Source organism: Candidozyma pseudohaemuli (assembly GCF_003013735.1).
Source record: "Candidozyma pseudohaemuli strain B12108 chromosome Unknown scaffold00009, whole genome shotgun sequence".
NCBI lineage: Eukaryota > Fungi > Ascomycota > Pichiomycetes > Serinales > Metschnikowiaceae > Candidozyma > Candidozyma pseudohaemuli.
Window position 1 is genome coordinate 405,265 of NW_020194443.1, and position 24,263 is coordinate 429,527.

The following is a 24,263-nucleotide window of genomic DNA, read 5'->3' on the forward strand; positions in this document are numbered from 1 at the left end:
ATAGAAAATGCATTAGAACCCAAAGAGACGCTTTTTTTGTTCAACGCCAACGTTCAGCACATCTTTGATCTGACCCTCGTACAGGCGAATTTTTTGTGTGCTAGCGTTGATCTTCTGCTCGATAAAAGTAAGTCTGTCTTTGAGCCAGTCGGAAGCGACCGCCTCGCCAATCTTACTGATCTCGTCCTCGAGTTGAGAGATCTTTGCATTCTCTAGCTTGATCAAACTCTTGATGAGACGGGTTTCGTAGAGCTTGAAAACTGCCTTGTCCTCTACCAAGTTCTTGAAAGCGGCCTTATACAAAGGCCTGCCTGTCTTGATGCTGCTGACAATACCCTTGTCTCTCAGAAGCAAAATCAAGTCGTTCTTTTCCAACACCAACAAGGTGCTCACTGTGTCAGCACTGTCACCGAATAGAGGAGACTGGGTCAACTCATCGAAAGTGACCAGGTCTTTGTTAGCAAGAAGCCGCATGAGCGCCCAGATCTGATCCGTGCTCCAGTTGTTTTCAGTATCCGCTTTGGACACATTCAAGAAGAAAGTAGTGATTTGTTCGGCGGCTTGAGTGACCATCTGGCGCAAAGCATCCTCTGCCTGCTCTCCGGATCTCACACGTCTTACAAACGCCTGAAGATCGAGCATTCTTCCACCAATTGGAGCCAAGCAGTGTTCAATCAGCGATTGCATTTCCATATCCTTCAACTGACTCATGACATACTGCTTTGCGCTTTGCATAGTGGCATCAGCCAAAGACACAGTCTTGAATACCTGGTTAGGAAGAGCTGCTGTCAAGTGAGTGGAGCTGCTGGCATCCAGGGTGATGAAAATAACGTGAGCCGTGTTGCTCTGAATAAGCTGTGCTGCCCATTCAGCAATCAGTTTGTAGATGAAGTCGTTTGGTGATTCAGATTTTCTCAAAAAGTTTTCCACAATGATGACTGGCTTGGCCTTGGGGTGCAGCTGGAGATAGTCGTCCTCTCTGATATCGTAGTTCTTGGAATCATCGTCCTGGTGTTTCGCCTTGCGCTGCTTAGCCAACTCGGCTTTGTATGCATCAAAGTCAGAGAGAGCGACCTTTCTGATCGCTGAGGCGGTCAACAGCAACATGTTCTTGAACTGCGTTTCCTTCGACTCACTCAATCCTGACTTCTGACCTGTCAAACCTTGAACACCCAAGTCGACAAACTGCGAGATCGAGTTGGTCCAAGTGAAAATAGGGAAGTAGCCTAATTGCGAGGCAGTGTTTTTAAGGAAAGCATTGTCGCTTCTAGCCTTGATCATTTGCTCACAGTCAAGCTCGAGCATTTTCTTGCCAAACTGGTGATCATCTTGCAAAGCGTTATCAACGACGAATTCCCTCTTTCCTGATCCTCTTGGACCTTTGACGATGATGAAAGTGTTTGCATTTTCATGGATCCACATCTTCACATCGTTGGCCTTCTCAGAACGCTCTTGTAGGAATAGGTTTGCCTGAAGGTCCATCAAGGGCATTTCTTCCAGCTCTTTGTTGGGGTCTCCGGTAATAGAGCCAATGGAGTCATCAATGAAAGTGGTTGTGTCGGTGATCCAATTTGCAAGAGTCTTGTATGGAATGTAGAACGCCTTCACGATCATGTTGTCCTTGTGGTTATCCCAAGTGAATCTGTGCTTGATACGGATCTGGATGAACTGCTCTCTGATCGGTTCGAAGATCAAAACGGCGGTAGTGGCCAAAATGGCAAGGATCAAAGGAATTGCAATTTTCTGGTGGTTGTTGATGGCATTGGCAATATAGTTAACCCGCTCAACGGGGATGTACTGCAAGTGCAAGGCCAGCTGACCATCGTTGTAGGTAATACCAGTCACACAGTTCTTAGCACGGATACACGAGTCGGTGTACTTAAACACAATGGTAGCGTAAGGCGTGCTGGAAGTAGCAGGAAAGATGTCCTTGATTTGACCATAGCGTCTGAACAAAAGGTACAATTCCTCCTCAGACAATGTCTCACCCTGAAACTTGACCTTAAGCTTAGGCGAGGGGAATCTACTCAAGTCCTCGATCCAGGGCGTACCCTTGACCTGGAATGCACTAGGAGCCGGTTTGAATAGCGCAAGGAAGGAGGATACTGGGTTCAGGTTCTTCTTCTTGTACTCCCTGATATTCTCCTCAAGCAACTTGGTGAGGTCCTTGGGAGTAGATGAGGGCGGTACGACAAACTTGACAAAAGCACCACCGTCCCTTCTCAATGGAACAAACTGCTGTGCATTGGTTCCGTCGGGAAGTGGCTTCTTGCCCCTCTCTACCATCTTGAACAAACGCTCCTTGAGGTGATCTTCGCTACCTCTCTTGAACCAGTTAGCAGGCTGCAAGTAACTCTTGAACTTGAGTCTTGCGAGCCACCGAGGATACACGTTATCGAAGAAAATAAGCACTTCGTGTTGTTTCTCAAAGTCAATGACACCCGTGGTTTCGTAGGAAATATCCAGGTCGTTCTGTGATGTTTCCAGTTTAAGGTTTTCCACGTCCGAGGCGTGTCTGGCAAACAGAACTAGCCGGCTGGGGTTCCGGCCAATCCGTGAATTGAGCCCATAAAGCCTTGATCTGAAAAGACTCATGGAGTTGGTTTGGAAGAATCTGGGGTTATCTGTTGCTACTACTGCACAATTTGGCTGCGAAGGCAAGATGCACCGATACGGGGGCGGATGGGATGGGTGGTGGTTTCGAAGGTGATTTTTAAAATGAAGTTTATTTGTAGTTTGTGGTTGAAGATGTCGATTCTTGTTTAGTTTCTTTTGGTAGTTGGCGTAAGTTTGATTGTTGGTGATATCTTTTGCAATATTACCTGTAGCTGCGAAATGTAAGACATAATACGGAGCTCGTCTAAAGTTATGAACTACATTTGAAAAAGTCGTATCATACAAATGGGGCTCATAGAAGCGGATAGTCTACTGCAGAACAATCCTGTTTCTTTTGGGAGACTCCCAGCAAATTCGTTGTTGCAGATGCAACCACCGTGCTCGGTAGATACTCATTAGTCCAGTAAGAAGATCCATAATTGATTAGACTGACCCTTCAATGTCAGATTTAATCGTTCCGTGTCTTCCTTGGAGGACCTTCACACACTCGACAACATCAGTGAGCTGATCACGTCCTTCTCTAGTGCTGAAGGAAGGTATTAAGAATAAGCATGGTAGGACATCTCCATCCAGAACAGCGTCAAGCCATACTCAAGCTGCCTTGAATAACATCGCTTTTCAAGGAGCCAGATCCTTCTTTCTTTCTCAAGACGCTAGATCTTCCTCAGGCTATCTTGTAATTGAAGCTTTGCTGGAGCGAACACCTATAAGTAATTACCCAGACAGAGCCTACATTCAACCGTCCTTCTACAACTCCATCGCAAACGCATGAAGAATATCTCAGCACAGCGGGGCCTTGCAGAATCTGCAAAGCACAATTGAGCATTTACCTAGCTTTCACTGTTGCTGATTGTTGATCTGGGCTTTCTTTTGAATCGCCATGCCACAAAGCAAAAGGCATGGAGATCTTCGAAAAAGCCGACAGTGGCACGGCGCCAGGCTCCTTGAAAGCAAAAGCATCCTTTGATTCCTAGGACACTGACGCTGTGACACTGGTATGGAAGAGAGTCTGGAAGAAAAAAAAAAGTGGTTGTTGATGAAAAAACTTATCGCATCGCGCATACACCTCTATACTAATCCAAATCGTGCTCACTCTCAACGAAGTCCCGGGTCTGTAGCGGACGCACCTTGCCTTCCGGATTTTGCTTCTCTCCCCGCTTGTACTTCTCCTTGAGGTACTCCTTCATCGATTTCAAAGCTGCCTCTCTAGACAACTCACGCAAGTCCGACCCACTGAAGCCGTGGGTCTTCTCCACGACCTTGTCAATGTCAAACTCCTCGTCAAGCGTGGCGTCCTTCAAGATTTTCTGTAGAATTGCTTTTCTTTGCTCCTTGTTGGGTCTGCCCACGGCAAAACGCTTGGGCAAACGACGCATGAACGCCAGGTCAATGTCGTTCATTCTGTTCGTGGCGCCCATGACCATGATACGGCCATTCAGCAAAAGGCCATCCCAAAGGGTCATGAACTCTGCCTTGAGCAAGGCCGAAACTTCGTGGTCCGTCAGCTGTCTGTCTCTCAAAAACGAGTCGATCTCGTCGATAAATATAATACAGGGTTGAAGCTTATTAGCGAGGGAGAAGATGGCGTCCACGATCTTGTTCAGCTCTCCGTACCACTTGTCCATGAGCGTGGACATGCGGATCAGAAGGAAGAATGCTCCACTTTCTTTGGCAATAGCTTTTGCCAACATAGTCTTACCACACCCTGGAGGACCGTGAAACAAGACACCCTTGGGCAGCAGCACAAGCGACAGGTGAGCCTCGAAAAGCTCGGGTTCTGTCAAGGGTAAGATGACAGATTCATGAAGCTCGTCTATGATGGACTCGAGACCTCCCACATCGTCGAAACCGGTAGTGATGTCGTCTGGTGTGACCAACGAATTAAGCAAACCCTTCTCGTGCTCGTTCAATGTGATTTTTTTGAGCTCGGGGTGAGTCGCCTGGATCTTCTTGAGGATGTTGGAGCCACTCTTCTTAGCCTGCTTCAGTTTCACTGAACTATCGAAATCTCCAAGCAAATGGCTGATCATGTAGTACATGGAGAGACCTGCTCCCGTGAGGAAGAAGATATCTCCTAGGAGCTTAAGGTCGACCTTTACGCCCCATAAATCTAGCTTGAACCGGTTCATGCTTGTGACTTTGGGGATATGATTTCGGTGCTCAAGGCCTCGGAAGACATGGTGCACGGGTGCGGAGCTAGGGAGGTCCCAGTGGTCTGTGACGATCTTGGGAATCTGAAAATATCAAAAAGTGTGTTTTTGGTATTATGAAGATGTCTTTTGAGCTTTGAAGTTTTGCAATCTTATGGAAAAGGAGCATTTGTGGATGTTGTGGTCTATATGTGGGGAGAAAGGTAGAGTACGAGAAGCGTCATTTTGGAGACAGCTATGAAATTTGAGATGGACTTAATTCTCAGCACTTGTTGACAGTTCGAAGTTGAATGTGAGATAGGTTTAGTGATTACTTTTGTAGTCCTTCTGTTTACCCTCTGTTGACATCTTCACTGCTGTATTGAGCATTTCGCAGCCAGATCTAATGAGGTACAAAACACGCAAACTGAAATTGTTTTTGGGGCATACTCTCAGAAGAGCATATTTCCGTCTCCAATAATAACATCTTCACTAACCGAGGGATTCCTAAGAAGTATTGCCGCCATTAGAGCCAAAAACGCCATCTGATCACGTGACCCACATCGCCTGCAGCAGCTGCAAAATAGAGAGATGCCTTGATGCTTGAACCCAAACTACATGGCCAGAACGGAACAGGAAAGGCATGGCATCCGAATCCCGGGCCAGGTGCTCGATCAGATCCGTGAGAAAGAAGGCTTGAATGGTGAAGACAGCCGATTCAAAAACAAACGGAAGCGCCAGGAGAAACCTGTTTCTCGTAAAGAGAAGAGGAAGGAGGAGAGGAAACTCAAAAAGCAGAAAAGGCTGAAACAGCCGCAAAACCACAATGAGCACAAAGCAGGACCTCTAGCTGCTGCTAAGCAGAAACTTCAAGAAAAGAAGAAATCACATCAACCACAAGATGATCCAATGGCTGCGCTTAAGGCTCTCAAGGCTAAAAAGGCTGCACCCAAGACCACACAGAAGGAGGTCAGAGTTGTCAAGGAGGATGATATCGATGATGATTTTAGTGAAGATGATGATCTTGGCGAGGACGATTTTGGTGGGTTTGAGGAAGAAGAGGAAAGCGATCCTCTAGCTGCATTGGCTGCACTCAAGGCTAAGAAGAACAAGACAAAAGAACAGGTGAGAGTGGTCAAGGAGAACGATCTTGATGACGAGCTTTCTGAGGGCGACTTTGACGACGAAGACGGTTTCGATGAGGGAATGGACGAAGATGTTGGAGATTTTGATGAAGACTTAGACTCTGCTGGTGACGATTTTGATGAAAACGACTTCGATGAAGAAGAGTCGTTGGAGGAGGAAGAGGACCCGTTGGCCAAGCTCAAAGCGCTCAAAGAACAAAAAAACAAAAAGGAGAAATCCTCTGCCAAGAAGGAGGAAAAGGCTGGTCCAGAAGCCGATTTCGTGGACCCTATGGATAACGACATCGAATACTACGCCAAGAAGCTCGGACTCAAGGACGGCAAGAAGGGCAAGCTTTCCAATGAGGACGATGGCTTAGACGATTTGCTAGATGGTCTTGACTTTGTGGACCAAGATGGAAGCGAGGATGCAGAGTCTGACGGTTTTTCAGTCTCGGACGATTTTGATTCCGAAGCGTCTGACTCTGAAGATGAGCCTCGTCGGAAAGAGAATCCTTTCGTTGCTCCTACAGAGGCCGCCAGTGATTCTGAAAGTGACCAGGATGAAAAACCTTCAAAGTACATCCCTCCAGCGCTTCGAAAGAAGATGGCGCTTGAAAAACTGACGGTTTCGCCTGAAATTCTTGCATTGCAGAAATCATTGAAAAGCGCCATCAACAAGTTATCTGAAACCAACATTGGTGGAATCGCTAACGACATCAATGGACTCTTCCTCAACAACCCCAGACAAGAGGTGACTGAGAATCTTGTGAATATCCTTCTCACCAGTGTTATTCAGCAAGAACGTCTTCTCGACACCTTTGTCTACTTGCATTCTGCTCTTGTTGTCGCCCTTTACCGTTCACAGGGAGTTGACTTCGGTGCATACTTTGTTCAGACACTTATAGAGAAGTATGACAGCTACAAGAGCGAGGGAAAGAAGAACAAGGAAATTCTCAATGTTATTTCGCTTCTTTCTTCCGTCTACGCATTTCATTTGGTTTCCTCGAAGTTGCTTTATGATCTTATCAAGGAGCTCATTCGTGACTTGTCCGAGGAAACTGCTGAGCACTTGCTCAAAATCGTCCGTACCTCTGGAAACCAGATGCGGTCTGATGATCCAACCTCCTTGAAGGAGATTGTGTTGGAGGTGACCAAAAAATCCAACACCTTGTCCAAAGATCAAGTCTCTCCCAGAATGCAGTTTTTGCTTGAGACCATCACGTCACTTAAAAACAACAAGTTGAAGAACAACAACGATGCAACCAACCAGCTAGCGCTTCGTTTGAAGAAGTTCTTGGGTACCTATTCCTCCAGCAAACTCACTGACTCATTACAGGTCTCTCTTGACGACATCAGAAGCGTTCACACCAAGGGTAAATGGTGGCTTGTCGGTTCTGCTTGGAAGGGAAACGAAGACAAAAACCAGGGTGACTTGGTCAACAAGGAAGTAATGAATGATTTCTTGGATAGTGCCGAGCCCAACTGGCTAGAGCTTGCAAAAGCCCAAAGAATGAATACAGACATCAGAAGAGCTGTTTTCATTTCCATCATGTCCGCAAATGATTACGTTGATGCAATGACGAAATTGGACAAGCTTGCATTGAAAAGGGCGCAAGAAAGAGAGATTCCAAGGATCTTGATTCACTGTGCTGTTGTTGAGCCTGCCTGGAATCCTTACTACGGTGTTTTGGCCTCAAAGCTCTGTGACAACCACTCATACAGAAAGACGTTCCAGTTCATGCTTTGGGACTTGATCAAAGGCTTTGATGGTGCCGGTGACGACGAGGAGGAGATGGATGTTTTCTCTGGGTTTGATGATGACATGGAGGATGATGAAAAGCTCAAAAAGATACTCAATTTGGGCAGACTCTTTGGCTATCTTTTTGCAGAAGGGTCTTTAGCATTGCATATTTTGCGAACCGTGAATTTTGTGACGGCCAGTAACGATACGAAACTTTTTTTGGAGGTTTTGTTCATCACCTTTGTGGACAATGTGGGCAGAAAGTCACAGGTAAATGCAATTGGCATGGGTATGAGCCACAAGAAGAGTCTGCACGAACAAAAGTTTGACGACAAAGTCTTGATTGAGAGAATTCTCAAGGCTAAGGAGCAGCCTGCTCTTCTTCGAGGCATCCAGTGGTTCATTGGCAAGAGATTGAGAAATAGTGATTTCGTCACAGGCAAGAAACAACGCAAGAGAGTTGAATGGGGTATCAACGCCATGCATGACATTATCGAGGAGTTTGCCAGGGAAGCTGAGTTTTAATGATGACGATTTCTATGTACATAGTGGTAATGCAAGGTTACTCGATAAGCTCGAGAATCGCAACGGATTCGACATGCTTGGTTTGGGGATAAAAGTCGAATCCAGTAAGCGCTTTGATGCGGTATTTTGTAGTAGAACGACGCTGAAGTGCTTCAAAGTCGGCCAAGTCTCGGGCCTGGGTGAAAGGGTTGCAGCTGATGTATACAATTGCCTTTGGCCGAAACTCAAGAAGTTGTTTCATGAATGCTGGCGTTGATCCCTTACGAGAAGGGTTCATCAACACAAGAGCCTCTTCGCCAACTGCTCCGCATTCAGCAAACTCCTTCATCTTGAACATTTCGTCAGAATTTCCTTCCACAAATACCGCCTTAGTGGGAATGTGCAAGCCGTTGATTTTGGCGTTATGAGCAGCGTACTTGATGGCTTTCAGTGCTATTTCAATACCAAAGAGTTTGCCTTCATCTGGGAGCGTTGACGATAGACCGATTCCGAGAAAACCACATCCGCAATACGCATCAACGATATAGTTGTAATCGATGCTCTTGACATTGCATTTGATGTAGTCAAGAAGAATAGGAAGAATGCTGCGGTTGTTCTGGAAAAACTCGTTGGCCTCCAACTGAAACACATATTCATCCACTTTCTCAGTGACCACATTCTTTCTCTTCGTGAGACAGACATCCTCAAACTCACCCGTGTTGTGGTCAATCCTGATACTCAGTCGAAGAACGAACGTGGGATCCACCTTCTTCTTTGAACCGTCAATGAGCCCCTCTAGGTCTTGGTTGAAACGCACCTTCTCTTTCGGAAGAGCCATATTTATTTCTGGAGATGCAACTGCGCATGAATCAACATCCACAACAGGTTGCATTGCTCTCACATCGAGAAAACCAACTGGAAGCGGTAGATCTTCTGATTTGAGATCTTTGGGTATTTGGGCGTGGGGTGTAAGCTTTGTACGGTAAGCGAATTGCATGGGGGAGGGCATAACCTCTGCAAAATTTGGAGGTAGGTTATCAAAGATCTGTGGAAAGAAGTAACGGTAGGCCTTCTCGATAGTTCTTTTCTTGAACTGAAGCTGATCTTCGTAGCTCAACATCTGAAGTTGACAACCAGAGCACTTGCTGAAATGCTTGCAAACAACGAGCCGGTCGTTTCTCCTGCTCTGTTTGCGTGATTTTCTGGACACCAGGATGAGTTCAGCTTCTGCAAAAAACATATGGTGCCTTCTTAAGGAAACGGTCACAATATCTCCAGGAACTGTTTTTGGGATTGCAACAACCGTGAAGTCGTTCTCAGAAGCATCGCTATCGTACCTTTGCCTCGGTATAATGGCTAGACCCTCTCCCTCGTTGGTGACGTCTAGAACCTTCACTCCGTCAATGTGAACGTCTTCATAATTCTTCATGAATAAATACTTGTGGATAAGGTGCTCGGGAATTTTGATACTATCGAGCGACATGTCATGCTGGGATTTCAAAAGATCGTGTATTTCTCGTTGGCGGATATTATCTCGAGAGGTCTTATCGGTGGTACCTCGTTTTGTTTTTCTGCTAAGAATGGACTTGTACAGCTTGTGTCGTATGGACATTATGGTATTGGGAGTCCAATTCATGGACGGAGCCCGAGGAATCGCTATTCGGATCGACCGAAGCATCTCATGTCCTGCTTTTGTGGAGAAGTGCGATGAGTTGAAAAACTGCTTACTTTATCGCGAGTAATCAATTTTCTGCAGCCGCGATTTGATGGCCCTCAGGAAGCGCGATAGTCTCGTGCTCCTCAGGGTATTGTCTCAAATCGAGACCGATAGTCTTGGAACAATTCTCCCTCTGGTCTCTGTAGATACCCACTAGCGCATCGGAGTTCTCAAACATCGTGCTCTTCAACGAGATAACAATAAATTGGAAGCCTGGGCCTGCGCTTTCCTTGATGTACCTGGCAATCTTCTTCACATTACTGTTGTCCAAAGCTGCATCAATCTCATCCAAAACAAAGAATGGGGAAGGTTGGAATGAGTGGATAGCAAAAAGCAAGGCCAATGCAGCCATTGTTTTTTCACCTCCGGATAACAATTCCATGTCCCTGAAGCGTTTCAATGGAGGCATAGCGTGGTATTTCACACCTGCAGCAAATGGCACTTCATCGTCCTCCAAGGTAAGGTCAGCAGACCCACCAAGAGGAGAGGCAGGAGACTTTGTGAGCGCCTTGTAGACTTCATCTATGTTGCCAGAGATATGGTTGTAGGCATCCATAAACAACTCCTTTCTCTTGTCTCTAACTTCATTGAATTTGGATGTTACTCTGTTGACCTCGTGCTTCGCCTTACTGAATTCTCTGTCAAACTCCTTGAGTCTTTGGTCTACCTCTTGAAGCCTTTCAAGAGCCTTGGCATTTGGTGTTAAGGCGTGCAAATCGCTATCAATCGTCTCAAGCTTAGCGCTGATTTCTGCTTCCAATCTTGCAGAATACTTCTCCTGATACTTGGATTCAAGTAAGCCATAATCAATGTGCACCTGATAAGCAGCTTCGGAAATATTCGCATCGTCGAGTGAGATGGCGTCCAAAAATCCATCCTCTAAAGGAAGATCGATATCCTCAATCTTGCAATTTTTGAGCATATTGAGTCGCTCAGAGTCAATCTTCATGAGCCCCTCTTCATAATGAGTCATCTCTCTGGTCAAAGTCTTCACCTCATACTCGAGCTCCTTCATCTCAGATTCTCTCGCTGCTGCACTCCTCATCTTCTCTTGCATTGCTTCAACCAAAGCAGTTTTTGCTTGACTCTCTGCCTCCACCTGTTCCTCAATTTTCTGCAAATTTTCTCTCGCCTCAGAAAGACTCTCGATGATTCTCTCGAGGTCTTCCTTTGTGGAAACAATGTCGGATTCGAGTTTCGACCTTCTCTGCTCAGTCTCTTGAATCCTGTCTCTCTGGAATGCAACCTGATTTTCCAAAGAAGAAATGGCTTTTTCGAAATCAGATCTCTCTCGTGTTCTGGCCCTGAGTGCCGTGCCATGCAATATCTCGTAGTCAACAATAGAAGCAAGTCCAAACTTGTCACAGAACTCTGAATAGACCTGTTGCTGGAGGGATCTAATCTTTTCCTCGAACTGAGCTATCTGATTTTGCAAATTGTCAAGATCTTGTTTCTTCCTCTCGAAACGATCAGCAATCTCTTGGCTAGACTCCTTCAAAAATTGAATCTCCTGGTTTTTCTCGAACAATTGACGCTCCAAAACAACAATCTGGTTTGTGATTGATGGTTTTTGCGCATCTAGCAGCGAAATCTCTTCGGAAAGGGAGTTGATATCAACAGCGGATGGTTTCTCGGTTGCGGTCTTCTCCAATTCCGCAGTGATATCATCCTTCTTCTTGAGTAGCTTTTGCATTTCTTCTTTGCTCCAACGTCCAGTTGCACTTGATCGCTTGTCTTGTAGACCACCGGTCATGAGGCCGGATTTGTGGATCACAGAGCCATCAAGCGAAACTATCTTGCAATGAAGTTCGTTCTGCGAGCTCCATTTGAGACTTCTGGCCGTCTCTAAGTTATCGACTATCATGGTGTTTCCCACAACGTATTGCACAGCCCTCTCGATAGATGGATCTTCGTACTTCACGATATCGATTGCTGGACGAGCGTCCTCATGTAATGACCTAAGGTAGTTTAAGTTCATCGATTCATTGACAACAGAATTCAACGGAATGAAGGAGGCGAGACCAGCACGCCTTTCTTTCAATGTTTCAATGCACTTATGAGCAGTTGCGGTTGTATCGACGACAACAGAGTCAAAGTCCGCCCCCAACACTGTCAGTAGAGCCACATCATATTTTCGTTGGCTTGCGTGGACAAGCTCGTACACAAGTCCTTTAATCGACCCTTCGGGAAGTAATGCCTTGAGCATCGAGACGTTGTCGCGTAGTTCCCTCTGTTTCCTAGACTCTTTCTGCTCAGACGATAAATCTTCTAGTCTCGACATCACATCTCTGAGTTCAGAGTTCAATTCAAGCATTTTGAACGAAACTCTTTCCTGTTGCTCTTGTAAATTTTCTTTCTCTTTCTGCTTCTCCAGTCTCATCTGCTCCACCTCCTGTAATTTTGCATTAAGGTCATGCAAGGACAGGCCAAGGTGTACTTGCATGTTGGACTCCAACTCTTTGACACGAGAATCGTACTGCTCCTTCTGCAGATCGAGATCCTTTAGGGACATGTCAATTGTGACCTTGTCGGCTTGGAGCACAGCTAAATCACGCTCTAGTTGAGAGCCCGAGTCTGCCAAGAATGTATTTCGAAGGGCCTCGTACTCTTTCACACCCTCCTCTGGAATGTTGACCAGCTGTTCCAACTCAGCAATCTTTTGGTTGAATGCTTGATACTGCGCTTCAGTATCGTTAAGTTTGGCCTGAAGTGCTTGCTCCTGATCTATCTGGATGCGAATATCAGCCTCGAGATCCCTTACTTTCTTTGTTGTGAAAGAGATTTTGTTCTCGAGAAGCTTTTGACTGGATTGCAATGGTAATGTAGAACGCTTGGTAGTTTCGGCTTGTTGTCTAAGCTCGGCAATGCGGGAGTCTTGTTTCTTGACTTCCAACTCATGTGTGGTGGTCTCTGCAGCCTTATTCTTGAAGTCATCTTCACACTCGGCAAGTTTCCGTCTAGCTGCAAGAGCCTTCTCGGATGTCAATCTCACATCGCTCTTTAATTTAAAGTGCCTGCGCTCATTATGGAAGAGCTTGTACAAATGAGCCATCTTCGAATATTTGTTCTTCTCTCTGAGCTTATCTTCAAAAAGTTCACGCTCTCTCATCTGTTCCTTGTACTGTTTGGACTCTGTGGTAAGGTTACGCTTTCTTGAGAAAACCTCGGCGTGGAGCTCCACGGCCTTTTCTTTTTCATCTCGGAGACGATCATATTCGCTGGCAAACTCAGCTGAGCCGGAGATGGTTTCGATTAAGCTGGCAAGCTGTTTAGGCTCCTGAGAAGCGATGTTCTCGATATCGCCCTGGAACACAAGAAAGTTCCGCGCTTTGACCAATATGTTTTCCTCCTTGAGCATCATTGTATATTGGAGAGCAGTCACGCTTTTATCGTTGATCTTGTACTCGCTAGTGCCTGCTGAGTTGATGCTTCTCTGGAGCACCATCTGCTCTCCGAATTCTTTTTCATAGATGGCTTTAACATATGCTGATTCACAAACTTGCGTGGGCTCTGATTCGTCAATACGGCCTCTGTATATCAAGTCCTTGAGGGTGGAGGACCGCAAATGGTACGACTGAACGCCCAAAACGAAGGACATGGCATCCATCATGTTTGATTTTCCTGCGCCATTAGGTCCAATGATCGACGTGAAAGACGAGTCACCAAACCCTACGGTGGCAGTACCTTTATAGGATTTGAAGTTATGCAATTCTAGCCCCAATAATCTGCCCATAGTGTGAGGTAGTTCTAGGATGATGGTTTATTTTGATGCGATCTGGGGACGCGTTGTTGATGTTGGTGTGGTGCACGGGTGCAGCACCGTATCAGTACCTGATAGCTGAGAGATGCATTAGGGTACTTTGGTGAAAATGAACTCTTTTTTTTTTTTGTTACCTTTTCTTATCTCAAATGTTCCATCTTTTAGCCTCTCTCGATTGTTCCCTTGACATTTTAGCTGTATTGAGGTAGATATCGAAAAGCAAGTGTACCTCGGTGAATGGGCTATTGGAGATGTTCGAATCAACAAGAGCAAAGTACAAGCCTTTAGTGATGACGAAATATGAAAGATTACTCTGAAAATTAATTAAATCAAGATTTACGATTTAGTGAAATGCGATTGAGCCAAAAGCCATACTACAGAGATTTCTTTATGCAAGCACCACTGATGAGTCGACATTCTTCAAAACACCAATCCATACCTGAGGGCTTTTAAATAGTGTACTTCAGATATATTTTTGCTTTTCTTTTCAAAGATATCACCTTCTAAGGAGAACCCCTTCAGCTTGTTTTAGCACATATCTCACATTTTGAGTGAACACAATGCTATCACCTGCTATCCCATTCTAATGAAGAGGAACTTCCCGGAGAAGTAGCTCATAGATCCAACGAAAATCAAAAATTATCACAAAACGATAGAATTCATAATATGGTGGTTCCCAGAAACTCCGAACTGCCTCACCAAGCCTCACCTCACCTGATCTGATAAGCTTATGCTTCAGACAACATTAACAAAGAATATCAAAAGATCTTAAGATATTTCTAAATAAATCGAATCCACCAAAAATTCTTCAACTAGACGCTCCACAGACCGACCTCGCTCAACAAGTCATCGATACTCAATAGACGCCGTGCGTATAGTGGATCTGCTGCCACGGCAAAACCCAAATTCTAGGGCAAACAAAGCAACTCATCTCTAAAAGTTCAAGTCTTTTCCCGTCTATTTCTTAAACCCGAGTTTTATTCAATTTGGGCCGGAGCCGTACCATCACGTGAAGTACCGACCTTATCTCACTGCTCATCCACACTTCTCAACCACCATGGAGAAACAACCTTTGCTTCCTAAAGACACCAAAAAGTGGTCTTTCAAGGAGTGGATTACCAGCTGTGTGCCTTCACCGGCTGCTGATATTAATGATGACGAATTGTCGAAAATGCTAGTTTCAGAAAGCCCTCTGGACAGGGACCCTCTTCCAGAACTTCCCGCTCCAGAGTGTGTTGTGTCTGAAATGGATGCTGGAGAGAAGCTCCAGAGACTTCGGAAACTCATGAAGAAGCATAACATTTCCGTATACATTATTCCCTCTGAGGACGAACATCAGTCCGAATACACAGCTGTGGCAGATAAGAGAAGAGAATACATTTCGGGATTCAAGGGTAGCGCTGGAATTGCCGTGGTGACTGTGGATGATCCTGAAACCTTAAGTGGTGAAGCTGCCTTGTCGACTGATGGTAGGTACTTTTTGCAAGCGGAGAAGGAGTTGGACAAGAAACACTGGAAGTTGTTGAAACAAGGCCAGGTCGGCTATCCCAGCTGGCAGGAGTTTGCGCTTGAGCTGGCGTCCAAGAGCAAGTTGTCTAATGTTATTTCTGTTGATCCAAAGCTCTTGAGTCTTTCTTTGGGCCAGTACTTCAGCAGCACCCTGAGATACAGAGGTGTGGTGTTCAAGCCATTTATTGATCACAACTTGATAGACAAGGTCTGGGGCGACGAGAAGCCCGCTAGGCCTCAAGACCAAGCATACGTGTTCACTCCCCAGTATGCTGGTGAATCAGCTAATGAAAAGATTCTGAGGGTCAGAGAGGTCATCAAACAAAAGGAAGCATCCCATTTGGTCATCACCGCCTTGGACGACATTGGCTGGCTTTTCAACTTGCGTGCCGATAACTCGATTCCATTTTCACCTTTCTTCTTTGCTTACGCTATCGTGACGTTGAAAAAGGTGTACTTGTATGCTGAGGATAGCCTTCTTGAGTCTGTGGAGCCATACCTCCATTCAATCGATACTTTAACGGTCAAGCCTTACAAAGCTTTCTACACAGACTTGGCCACTTTCAGAGCCACCATCTATGACCACTCCTTACGGGTCATTTTGCCAGCTAAAAGCGCTTGCAACTATGCTCTTCTTTCGTCATTGCCTCTGTCGGTTTCTAGACAAACGGTTATCTACGACTCCATTGTGACCATTCTCAAGTTGATAAAAAACAAGACCGAGCTTTTCAATGCCAAAATAGCACAAGCCAAGGACTCCCTTGCTTTCATTATATTTTTTGCCTGGTTGGAAAACGAGTTGATCCATAAACAAAGAGAAGTTTCCGAGTACGAGGCAGCACAAAAGATATTTGCAATTCGCTCCAAGCTTCCTCATTTCAGGGGCTTATCTTACGAAACCATCTCTTCAACTGGCCCAAATGCTGCCATCATCCATTACGCTCCTACCAAGGAAGACAACGCCATAATCGACCCAACGACGCCTTACCTCATTGACTCTGGAGCACACTATCTCGAGGGCACAACTGACATCACAAGAACCTTCAAGTTTGGTCATGAAGGCATCACCCCTGAAATGAAGAAGTTCTTCACTCTAGTGCTCAAGGGCCATGTTGCTGTGGCTACTGCTAAATTCCCAGAGAGCCCATCTGCGGGTACCATTTTGGATTCTTTTGCTAGACAACCACTCTGGAACGAAGACTTGGATTTCAATCATGGCACGGGTCATGGCGTTGGTGCATTTGGAAATGTTCACGAAGGTCCATTATACATACCGCTGGGCGGTGGAGAGGTGAACTACTTCAAGGAAGGTGCAATTGTCACCGATGAGCCAGGCTACTACGTGGATGGAAAGTTTGGTTTCAGGGTGGAGAGTGAACTAGAGATCATTGCTTCTGATCCTGTGAAACCTTACAGAGGCTCTAACTTCTTAGCTTTCAATTACTTGACGAAGGTGCCTTTGGGTCTCAATCTTGTTGATCCTGACTATCTCAGTGCCGTGGAGAAACGGTGGATCAACAGCTACCATAAGTCGATAGTCGCCGATTTCGGCACGAAGCTACTTGATCTTGGCGAGTACCGTGCTTATGCCTGGCTACAAAAGGAAACTGTCCCAATAGTGTAAATTATACCCTCCTGAAATGATAGTAATAATACATGCGTAAAGTAAATGGTCATTATTTCAGCTCGAACGATGCTGAGTAGAGTGGGGGGAACCCAAGGTTCTTTCCCCGGTTCTGTGGTTTGGAAAATGCTGGTCTCTGGAAACTTCCTGGCTTTCTTAAAGCCGATCTGCCACCATAATTAGTACTTTCTGTGCCTGTGCCAACTTTGTTGGAAATAAAGGGCAGTGGACCCTTCGGTAAAGGCCCAGGCGCCTCTTCCTTAACTGACGACACGGTGCTTCTGTACAGCGGCATCTTCAAACCTGCGTTGAGGTAGCTTCCTGTGGTTGCATTAGATATGGAGCTCCTCAACTGGTCTATCTCGGACTGGATACGAGACATGGAATTCTTGTCCTTTTCCAAGAATTTATTGCTCAGGTCTGCCAACTTGACTTTCTTATTGTCGCTGTTGACAAAATCGAGACCGAGCCTCTTCTGTGAGTTCCTAAGGATCTCTAAGGCAGAAGCACCCTTCCCTCCGGATGCACCTCCTGTCAACGCTGAGATCCTGCTTAGGAGATCTTTGGTGTCTGCTGGTTGTGCTGTGGATGAATCTTCGGTTTTGAGAAGAAAGGACAATCTGGAAAAGTCCCCTGTTTTCACAGCAGAATCTAAAATTGAATTCAAGATCAGAGTGATAGCATTGGTGACCGCCTTTCTGTCTGTCACGCCTAACGTAATGGCGTATGAGCTGGAGATAACCGCCAAGTAGGCAGATGCTGCAGTCATGATGGACTTGGAATCTTCTCGAGCTCCAATTTCGCTGACTAGGTTGAACCCGGTTGTCAAGCGATCGATGAAGACACTATCGTGTGCCAACGTGCTTGGGTTTTTCGAGGACTTCTCCATGAGTTCTTCTGCAAAAGCCAGATTCTCAGATGACTTGTTGCCCTCCTTCTTCTGCTTAGCCAAACGTTTCTCACGCCTAACGTGAAACTCTTCCTCGATCCATGTCTTCTTCTCTGGGGTATTCTCTTCGCCAAACATCACGTTAGCCCTCTTGATCACACGAGAACGGAGGTCATTATCCTTGTTGCGCTCGATGTTACCTTCTCTCCACTTCTTCTTGCGTTCTCTGTTGTCGATACGAATGCGCTCCTTGTATTCGTCGGATTCTGTATCAGGCTTGACACCTAATACAGCATTCTTGCCCCGCAAGCTCCCAAAAGAAGTCAAGCTGTTGAAAATCGAAGTGTGAAATTCAAGCATATTGCTGGGTTCCGGTTTGGGAACTTGAACGGTGCTGACGATCAGAGGTACATTTTCCTTCGAAAGGAGAACCTCCAGAATGTTGTCTATAATCACAGAAGACTTTTGAGTTGTATCGAAGTCACTGCTCGTGAGGAACTCTTTGGCATTCTTCAAACTTTCAACGTGGAAGTGGTGAACTTCTGGCGTCTCCCGAAGTGAGTTTGTAATTTCTTGCACTATGGCACTGGTGCTCACAGTGCTTTTGTTAAGCATCAAGGCGTTGGTCATCTGACGAATAAGCAGCATCAAGTTCTGTGATTGACTTCCAGATTGTATATGCTGTGACAACGAGGAAAGGATGTTAGACAAATGAGGATTAGACTGTGTCTTTTCTGCCTCCACTGGCTTTTCAACGACAGGCTTCTTTGCACCCATGTTAGACCTATGGAAGGCCAAAGTTTCAGCAATGGAAAGAGACTTTCTTGGTTCCTCTGCTGGTTGAACATCTTTCTTATTGAGTGCATCCTTGACGGAGAGTGCTGCAATAGCAGCTGCTGTAGAGACCGTCAGATCTTTAGCTGATGCTGCAGCCTCCTTCACTTCTGGGGGAAGAGCTAGCTCGGGTTCTCCTTCAAAAGATGTAAGAAGTTCTTGTGGATTCTGCATCGCCATGTTGAAAGCATTCTGAAAGATCTCGTTCATTTGCAAGTTCTCCAAGTCATGTTCCTCTGCTTCCTGCTCAGCACCCTTTTGAGGAGCCTTACGGATCGCAGTTCTGACAGCGTTGGCAAGAGCACTGGAGATGGCTGAATCGTGGTGTCTTTCCTCCTCCTTATCGGCCTCCTTCTGGAAGTGCATCAACACATTATCGTCAATCAGTGGCACATCAACCTTTCGGCTGTGCTCCTCACTACCTTGCACTTGGTTTGTAATTTCAGCGGCCAATTCCTGAAGAACATCTTTCGGTATAGCACCCTCGACATTCTCAGACTCGCCATCACCGGCCATTTGCTGCACAACATTCGACACTAGTCCGGCTAGGTCAATGTTGTGGTCCTTACCTTCAGAGATCGACTCACGACGGGCCTCTGCAAAGGTTGAAAGTGCCGCATGGAGTTCGTGATCTGATGACTTTCTCTCGTGGCTGGTTTGATTCTCATCCACAAGCGATTGAAAAGCTGCGCCAATGGCATCTTCTAGATTAGTGTCGTCCTGGGCAGATTCAGACTCGTGATGCTCCAGCTCGTGACTCTCGTGCTCCTTAGATTCCAGATGTTCGGGTTGATGTTCATGTTCCTGCTCATACTTGTGGTCCGAGGAGTCCTGCTCCCCACTATCGTGTTTATCCAGGTTGAAATTATCTGCTATACTCTTGAAAGCATCTCCGATGACATCTTCAAGATTGAGTTCCTCAGGTTCCTCCTTCACGTTATCTGATTCGGCCTTCTCTGGCTCCTTAGATTGATCAATTGAGGCAAAAGCCTGTGACACAGACTCTTCTAGATTGAAATCGTCGTCTCTTTCTTCATGATTATCCTGTTGTTCATCTTGGTGCTCGTAATTCTCAGATTCGTGGTTATCTGGTTCATCTTGATGTTTGTTTTCATCAATAAACCCGAACTGCTTAAAAGCATCACCAATTGCATTTTCTAGCGCCATATTGTCTTGGCCACTGGGGTCATTTTCATGGTATCCAGGCAGGCTGGGCCCGGAAGCTGGCCTGTTATCGTTTTGAGACATTTGATAATATGGGGTACAGCTTATCGGTCACAAGGGCTCTGTGACTGTTTTTTTATCCTTCTCATCGGAGGTGTTGGTACTCGGATGTGTATGTGCAGGAGACACCAGGCCGACCACAAATACACCATTGATTTAGCTGGTATTTCTCATGTTTGGATTGTCAAAGAAGTATATGATGAAGCAGGATTAATAACCAAGGCTGTTACGGCGTTATTTCTCTTTTTGATTGGATTATGTGGCCGAAAACGCACATGTCCTGAGGTATTGTCAGGTGAGGTTTGATGGAAGTAAGAGAATTTAGGTAGCACGACGTATTGGTATATGAGTTATGGCTCTCAGCTTCTAGATGAGTAAACTTTCTGATGGATCTATAGTCTTTTTAAAGTTTATTTCTTGGATTGCATTGCCTGTCATTATGGCTGCGAAAAAGGACCCTGTGAGGCTCAATGAACCCTGATTTAATGGGTACATGCCATACCTAGAGCCTCTAGCTTCACTTTTTTATGCTATCAAATGAAATGTTATACTCCGACTTGTAGCTAGTTCTCTTCTTTACATTAACAAGCTTCTGGCATGGTCAGGTTATGCAACCACCATACAAAAAGGTGACATGTATTTCACACGCATGATTGAATAATTTAGGCCATGGTATTTTCATTCCATAATTTACGAAGTAGATTTTAAATTATTGCTATCTGTATCGTCGTAGAGCTAACCACTAGACGAGAACTCGTATACTTCACATTACGCTTTAAGCTTTCCATTGTGGCGGGCTTTGAACAATATGCCTTCACGAGAACCTTATTGGGTAAGGGCGAATGAAGTTCAAACAGTTTCAGGGCAACAGGCCAATCTTAATAATCCAATGTCAAAAGAACTTCTTTGGTAAATCCTTCAATTTCCCGTCTGATCACTCCGATAACTCTCTAACATGCAATTCATCAATCTCCCACTGAACCCAGTCTGACTCTCAACTTAATTTCTCAAAATTGATTTAGAAACATTTCACCCAAGGCATTCTTTCCAATAGGATCCTTGTTATATTTAGATCACCTTAGGATACGGCAATGATGACCCAACTTCCCGATGCTATTCTCGTCTACGTAGCTTGCTTTCCCATCATGTGAAACCAATGAAACCGCAAACAATTCACCGTCAAATGAGTCCATCTAATTCAAAATGACGAAAAACATCAAATTCTAGAATCACCTGGCCATATCTGAAAAATTCATCATGCAATTTCTGGAAATGTGTCGATCGCCACTCGTTATCGCATATTGCAGCCATGGTGCAAATCAACCCACGCAATGTCCCCGAAAATTCGATGAAAAAGCCGTAGATAATAAAAACAACTCGTTCAATAAAGATAGCCCCAATTACACAATAAATCAACGGCTATTTGCGGGATCGGACCGTGCCCAAAAGTAGGGCTTGCTGGGAGGACGTGCACATAGTCAGGGTGTAGACATGATGCTCAACCCACAAGCACACAATTACAACCACAATGCAAGTAACCTTCAGAGACTTGAAGAAGCAGACGGTGCAGGTCGACGTCGAGCCCTCCGACTTGGTATGTCTAAGATTATTTCACTTTTTCAAATTCAACTAACCTCCAGGTCCTGCTGGTGAAAGAGAAAGTTGCCGCCGCCAAGGATGTTGATCCACTGCAATTGAAGTTCGTCTACTCGGGCAAAGTGCTCCAGGACGAGAAGCAATTGCAAGAGTTCAAGATCAAGGAAGGCGACTCCATCATCTTTATGGTTGGCAAGAAGAAAACACCTACTCCTCAGCCCACTGAAAGCAAGCCAGAAACCAAGGCTCCTGAGGTTAAGGAGTCTACACCAGCTGCTGCTACTGAAGCCCAGGCTCCTCAGGCTGCCGAGGGCTCTCAGGGTGGATCTACAGCTGCTGACTTTAGCTCTGGCTCCGAAAGAGAAGCTGCCATCCAAAACATGTTGGAAATGGGCTACGAACGTCCTCAGATAGAACAGGCCTTGCGTGCTGCGTTTAACAACCCCCACAGAGCCGTTGAATACTTGCTTACGGGAATTCCCGAGTCGTTGGCTGCTCCTCCGCCAGCTCAGGCTCCAGCTGCCCCTCAGGCTGCTGCCGCTGCTCCTACTGCTGAAGCTGATGTTTCCAGAGAGGAGGAGCCAGAGGCCCACGAGAACTTGTTTGAGGCTGCCGAGGCTGCTGCCGCTGGCGAGTCGGGCGCCGAAGCCCCTGAAGAGGCCAATCTCGACGACCACAGCAGCCAATTGGCCACGATCCGTGCTGCGCTCCAGAACAACCCCGAGTTGATCCAGCCCATGTTGGACCAGCTTGCGGCATCGAACCCTCAGATCGCCGAGATGATCGAGCAGGACCCCGAGGGCTTCATGAGACACTTCTTGGGCACTGGCGGTGACGACGACGACTTGGGCTTTGAGGTGGAAGGTGAAGGCGAGGGCGACCAGGAGCCTGGCACCGTCCGCATTGCATTGACGGAGCAGGACGAGAGCGCCATCAACCGCTTGTGTGAGTTGGGCTTCGAGCGCAACTTGGTGATCCAGGTCTACATGGCTTGCGATAAGAACGAAGAGGTGGCCGCCGACATCTTGTTCCGTGACACATAGACGACGACGACGCAGAAGCTGCTGACCAATGTATACTATATCCGCATTAAAGCGACGCTACGCTAAAAGCTATGGATGATGTTGTACTTCTCGGGTGCGGCGAGAGGAGCGTTTCCAGGACGAACCACCACCACGGCCTTAAGTCCGGCCTCAATGGCAGCGTCAACCTCTCCGGCCACGTCGGAGTAAAAGGTCAATTCGCTTGCCTGCTGGCCAATCTCCTTGGTGATTTTCTCATACGACGCCTTCTCCTGCTTGTACCCTGCGGTGCTGATGTCAAAGTAGCCACTAATGTATGACGTCAAGTCCTTCAGCTCTCCGTCAACGTCCACGTGTTTGAAAAGAAGCACCTGGGCAGGAATTGAGCCGGACGAGTAGATGTAGACCTTGTTATCGGACTTGATGAGATCTATAGCGTCTGGGTACACGGGGGCCTTGATTTCACCGTTTTGGTAGCCCTCCTTCCATACAGTTCCTTGGAATGCCTTCAAGTTGACATCCTTGATGTCTCTGGAGACTAGATCGTTGATGTGAGCCAAAAGGGCCTCTTTTGATTGGGTAACCTCCTCTGGAAAACCCAGAAGCGTAGTAGATAAGCCCTCAGCGGGTTTTATAGGAAAATCAACAGTATCCAAGTACTCAGGGGCCTTTTTGACAAAGTAGGGAAACAAGACCTCCTTCACAAAGCTGATTGGGCACACAGTACCCTCAATGTCGAGAATGACCGTAGGCATGGGTGGTTAGTAGTAGTTGGAGGTTTATGTAGGATTCTCATGAGCCACACTCGGGACCAACCACGTTGACTCCAGGGCCTTTATTGAACCAAGTGGTTTATGCTATCATGACAGGATTCTGGTCTATACTAGGAAGATTCTCCCGTGGAGGATTTGCCTTTTGGATGCAAGGCGGCAGCAGAATCGAGGGTGCTCGAAAAGTGACCATCAAGGTGCAATTGACCATATCTGTGGAGGAGGCTAAACGGGAGATTGGAGGCCGCCGAAGGGTCTATATGCCTGTGATGGGGCAATTGGAGAAGGCCGGCGGGTGAGTGGAGGTTTATTGATCATGGAGGATGGTTTAATGATATGGAGGTGTGGTACCGTGGGAGGTACATCAAGGGAGAACATCAATTGGGGGTGTTGAGGTTTGGGTGAACTTCATGGGCTTAAGGTAAGCGAAACGCTATTTCATTCGCTAGTGATTTTAAGAAGCTCAAAATCACAAAAGTCGGTGAAGCTGACTACTTAGTCTACACTGTTATCAGAACTTATAAAGACTTACAAGAATGCTGGCCGCAAAATGGTATTCATGGGCCTTTATCTGGTGGTTTGGCCAACTTCAAGCTCTCCTGATGACATATCGAGCTTAGTCGATTGATATGCTCCATCAGCCATTGTTCCTCTGATGTCACTGATAAGGCTCTCCTTTTATCCACAGATGTCTTCTGACCGTTGAACCTCGCTTGATCAAAGTACAGCTCCGCCAGCAAACGATGCCTTTTTCGCCTTTTCCCAAAACCCCACCAAACACTATTTCGGACATCCACCTCCCTCGTCTACTCTAACCCAAACCACCCAATTGCCCCAAATTTCTTCTTTAAAAAACCTCCCAAAGTTCCCCAAACCGTCCCTCTACCTCACCTTCCCAAAACGCCAGCACAAAATCCAATTTGTTTAGGCGACGTGCTGTAATCCAACTCACCAGCCCCACGTCATGGCTGCGAAACACTTTACGGTGCATACTCGTCAACGCACATGCACGCAAGCCCCGTTCTTTCGAAAATCTCCGAAATCCCCAAAATCCCATCTTAGTCTCCAAAATTCTCCTTCTTCACGAATCTTTCCCCTTTCTGAATCCGGCTCCAACAGACATATCTGGCAACCCAACAGTGCGCATGGCACATGACAGATGCATTGCTGATAGTCTCAGTCAGTATTCACAACCAGCAGA

General features: G+C 46.1%; 8 protein-coding genes across 8 annotated transcripts; 3 read left to right on the top strand and 5 right to left on the bottom strand.

Moving 5' to 3' along the window:
* Positions 1-12: 12 nt before the first annotated feature.
* Positions 13-4,745, bottom strand: C7M61_003600 (uncharacterized protein; the record flags this gene model as incomplete). The annotated part of the gene is made up of 2 exons (XM_024858937.1): positions 13-2,528; positions 3,710-4,745. 2 exons carry the CDS (start codon positions 4,743-4,745, stop codon positions 13-15), a joined length of 3,552 nt encoding a protein of 1,183 aa, XP_024713024.1.
* Positions 4,746-5,363: 618 nt separating this feature from the next.
* On the top strand, positions 5,364-8,138 carry SGD1 (Sgd1p; the record flags this gene model as incomplete). Its single annotated transcript, XM_024858938.1, has 1 exon — positions 5,364-8,138. One exon carries the CDS (start codon positions 5,364-5,366, stop codon positions 8,136-8,138), a length of 2,775 nt encoding a protein of 924 aa, XP_024713025.1.
* Positions 8,139-8,175: 37 nt separating this feature from the next.
* C7M61_003602 (uncharacterized protein) lies at positions 8,176-9,729 on the bottom strand (the record flags this gene model as incomplete). Its single annotated transcript, XM_024858939.1, has 1 exon — positions 8,176-9,729. One exon carries the CDS (start codon positions 9,727-9,729, stop codon positions 8,176-8,178), a length of 1,554 nt encoding a protein of 517 aa, XP_024713026.1.
* A 130-nt stretch (positions 9,730-9,859) lies between these two features.
* Positions 9,860-13,567, bottom strand: SMC1 (cohesin subunit; the record flags this gene model as incomplete). Its single annotated transcript, XM_024858940.1, has 1 exon — positions 9,860-13,567. One exon carries the CDS (start codon positions 13,565-13,567, stop codon positions 9,860-9,862), a length of 3,708 nt encoding a protein of 1,235 aa, XP_024713027.1.
* Positions 13,568-14,651: 1,084 nt separating this feature from the next.
* Positions 14,652-16,727, top strand: C7M61_003604 (uncharacterized protein; the record flags this gene model as incomplete). Its single annotated transcript, XM_024858941.1, has 1 exon — positions 14,652-16,727. The coding sequence occupies one exon, from the start codon at positions 14,652-14,654 to the stop codon at positions 16,725-16,727; it is 2,076 nt and encodes a 691-aa protein (XP_024713028.1).
* Positions 16,728-16,779: 52 nt separating this feature from the next.
* On the bottom strand, positions 16,780-19,617 carry C7M61_003605 (uncharacterized protein; the record flags this gene model as incomplete). The annotated part of the gene is made up of 1 exon (XM_024858942.1): positions 16,780-19,617. One exon carries the CDS (start codon positions 19,615-19,617, stop codon positions 16,780-16,782), a length of 2,838 nt encoding a protein of 945 aa, XP_024713029.1.
* Positions 19,618-21,202: 1,585 nt separating this feature from the next.
* On the top strand, positions 21,203-22,313 carry RAD23 (Rad23p; the record flags this gene model as incomplete). Its single annotated transcript, XM_024858943.1, has 2 exons — positions 21,203-21,268; positions 21,315-22,313. 2 exons carry the CDS (start codon positions 21,203-21,205, stop codon positions 22,311-22,313), a joined length of 1,065 nt encoding a protein of 354 aa, XP_024713030.1.
* Positions 22,314-22,375: 62 nt separating this feature from the next.
* On the bottom strand, positions 22,376-23,047 carry C7M61_003607 (putative acireductone synthase; the record flags this gene model as incomplete). The annotated part of the gene is made up of 1 exon (XM_024858944.1): positions 22,376-23,047. One exon carries the CDS (start codon positions 23,045-23,047, stop codon positions 22,376-22,378), a length of 672 nt encoding a protein of 223 aa, XP_024713031.1.
* Between the last annotated feature and the right edge of the window lie 1,216 nt (positions 23,048-24,263).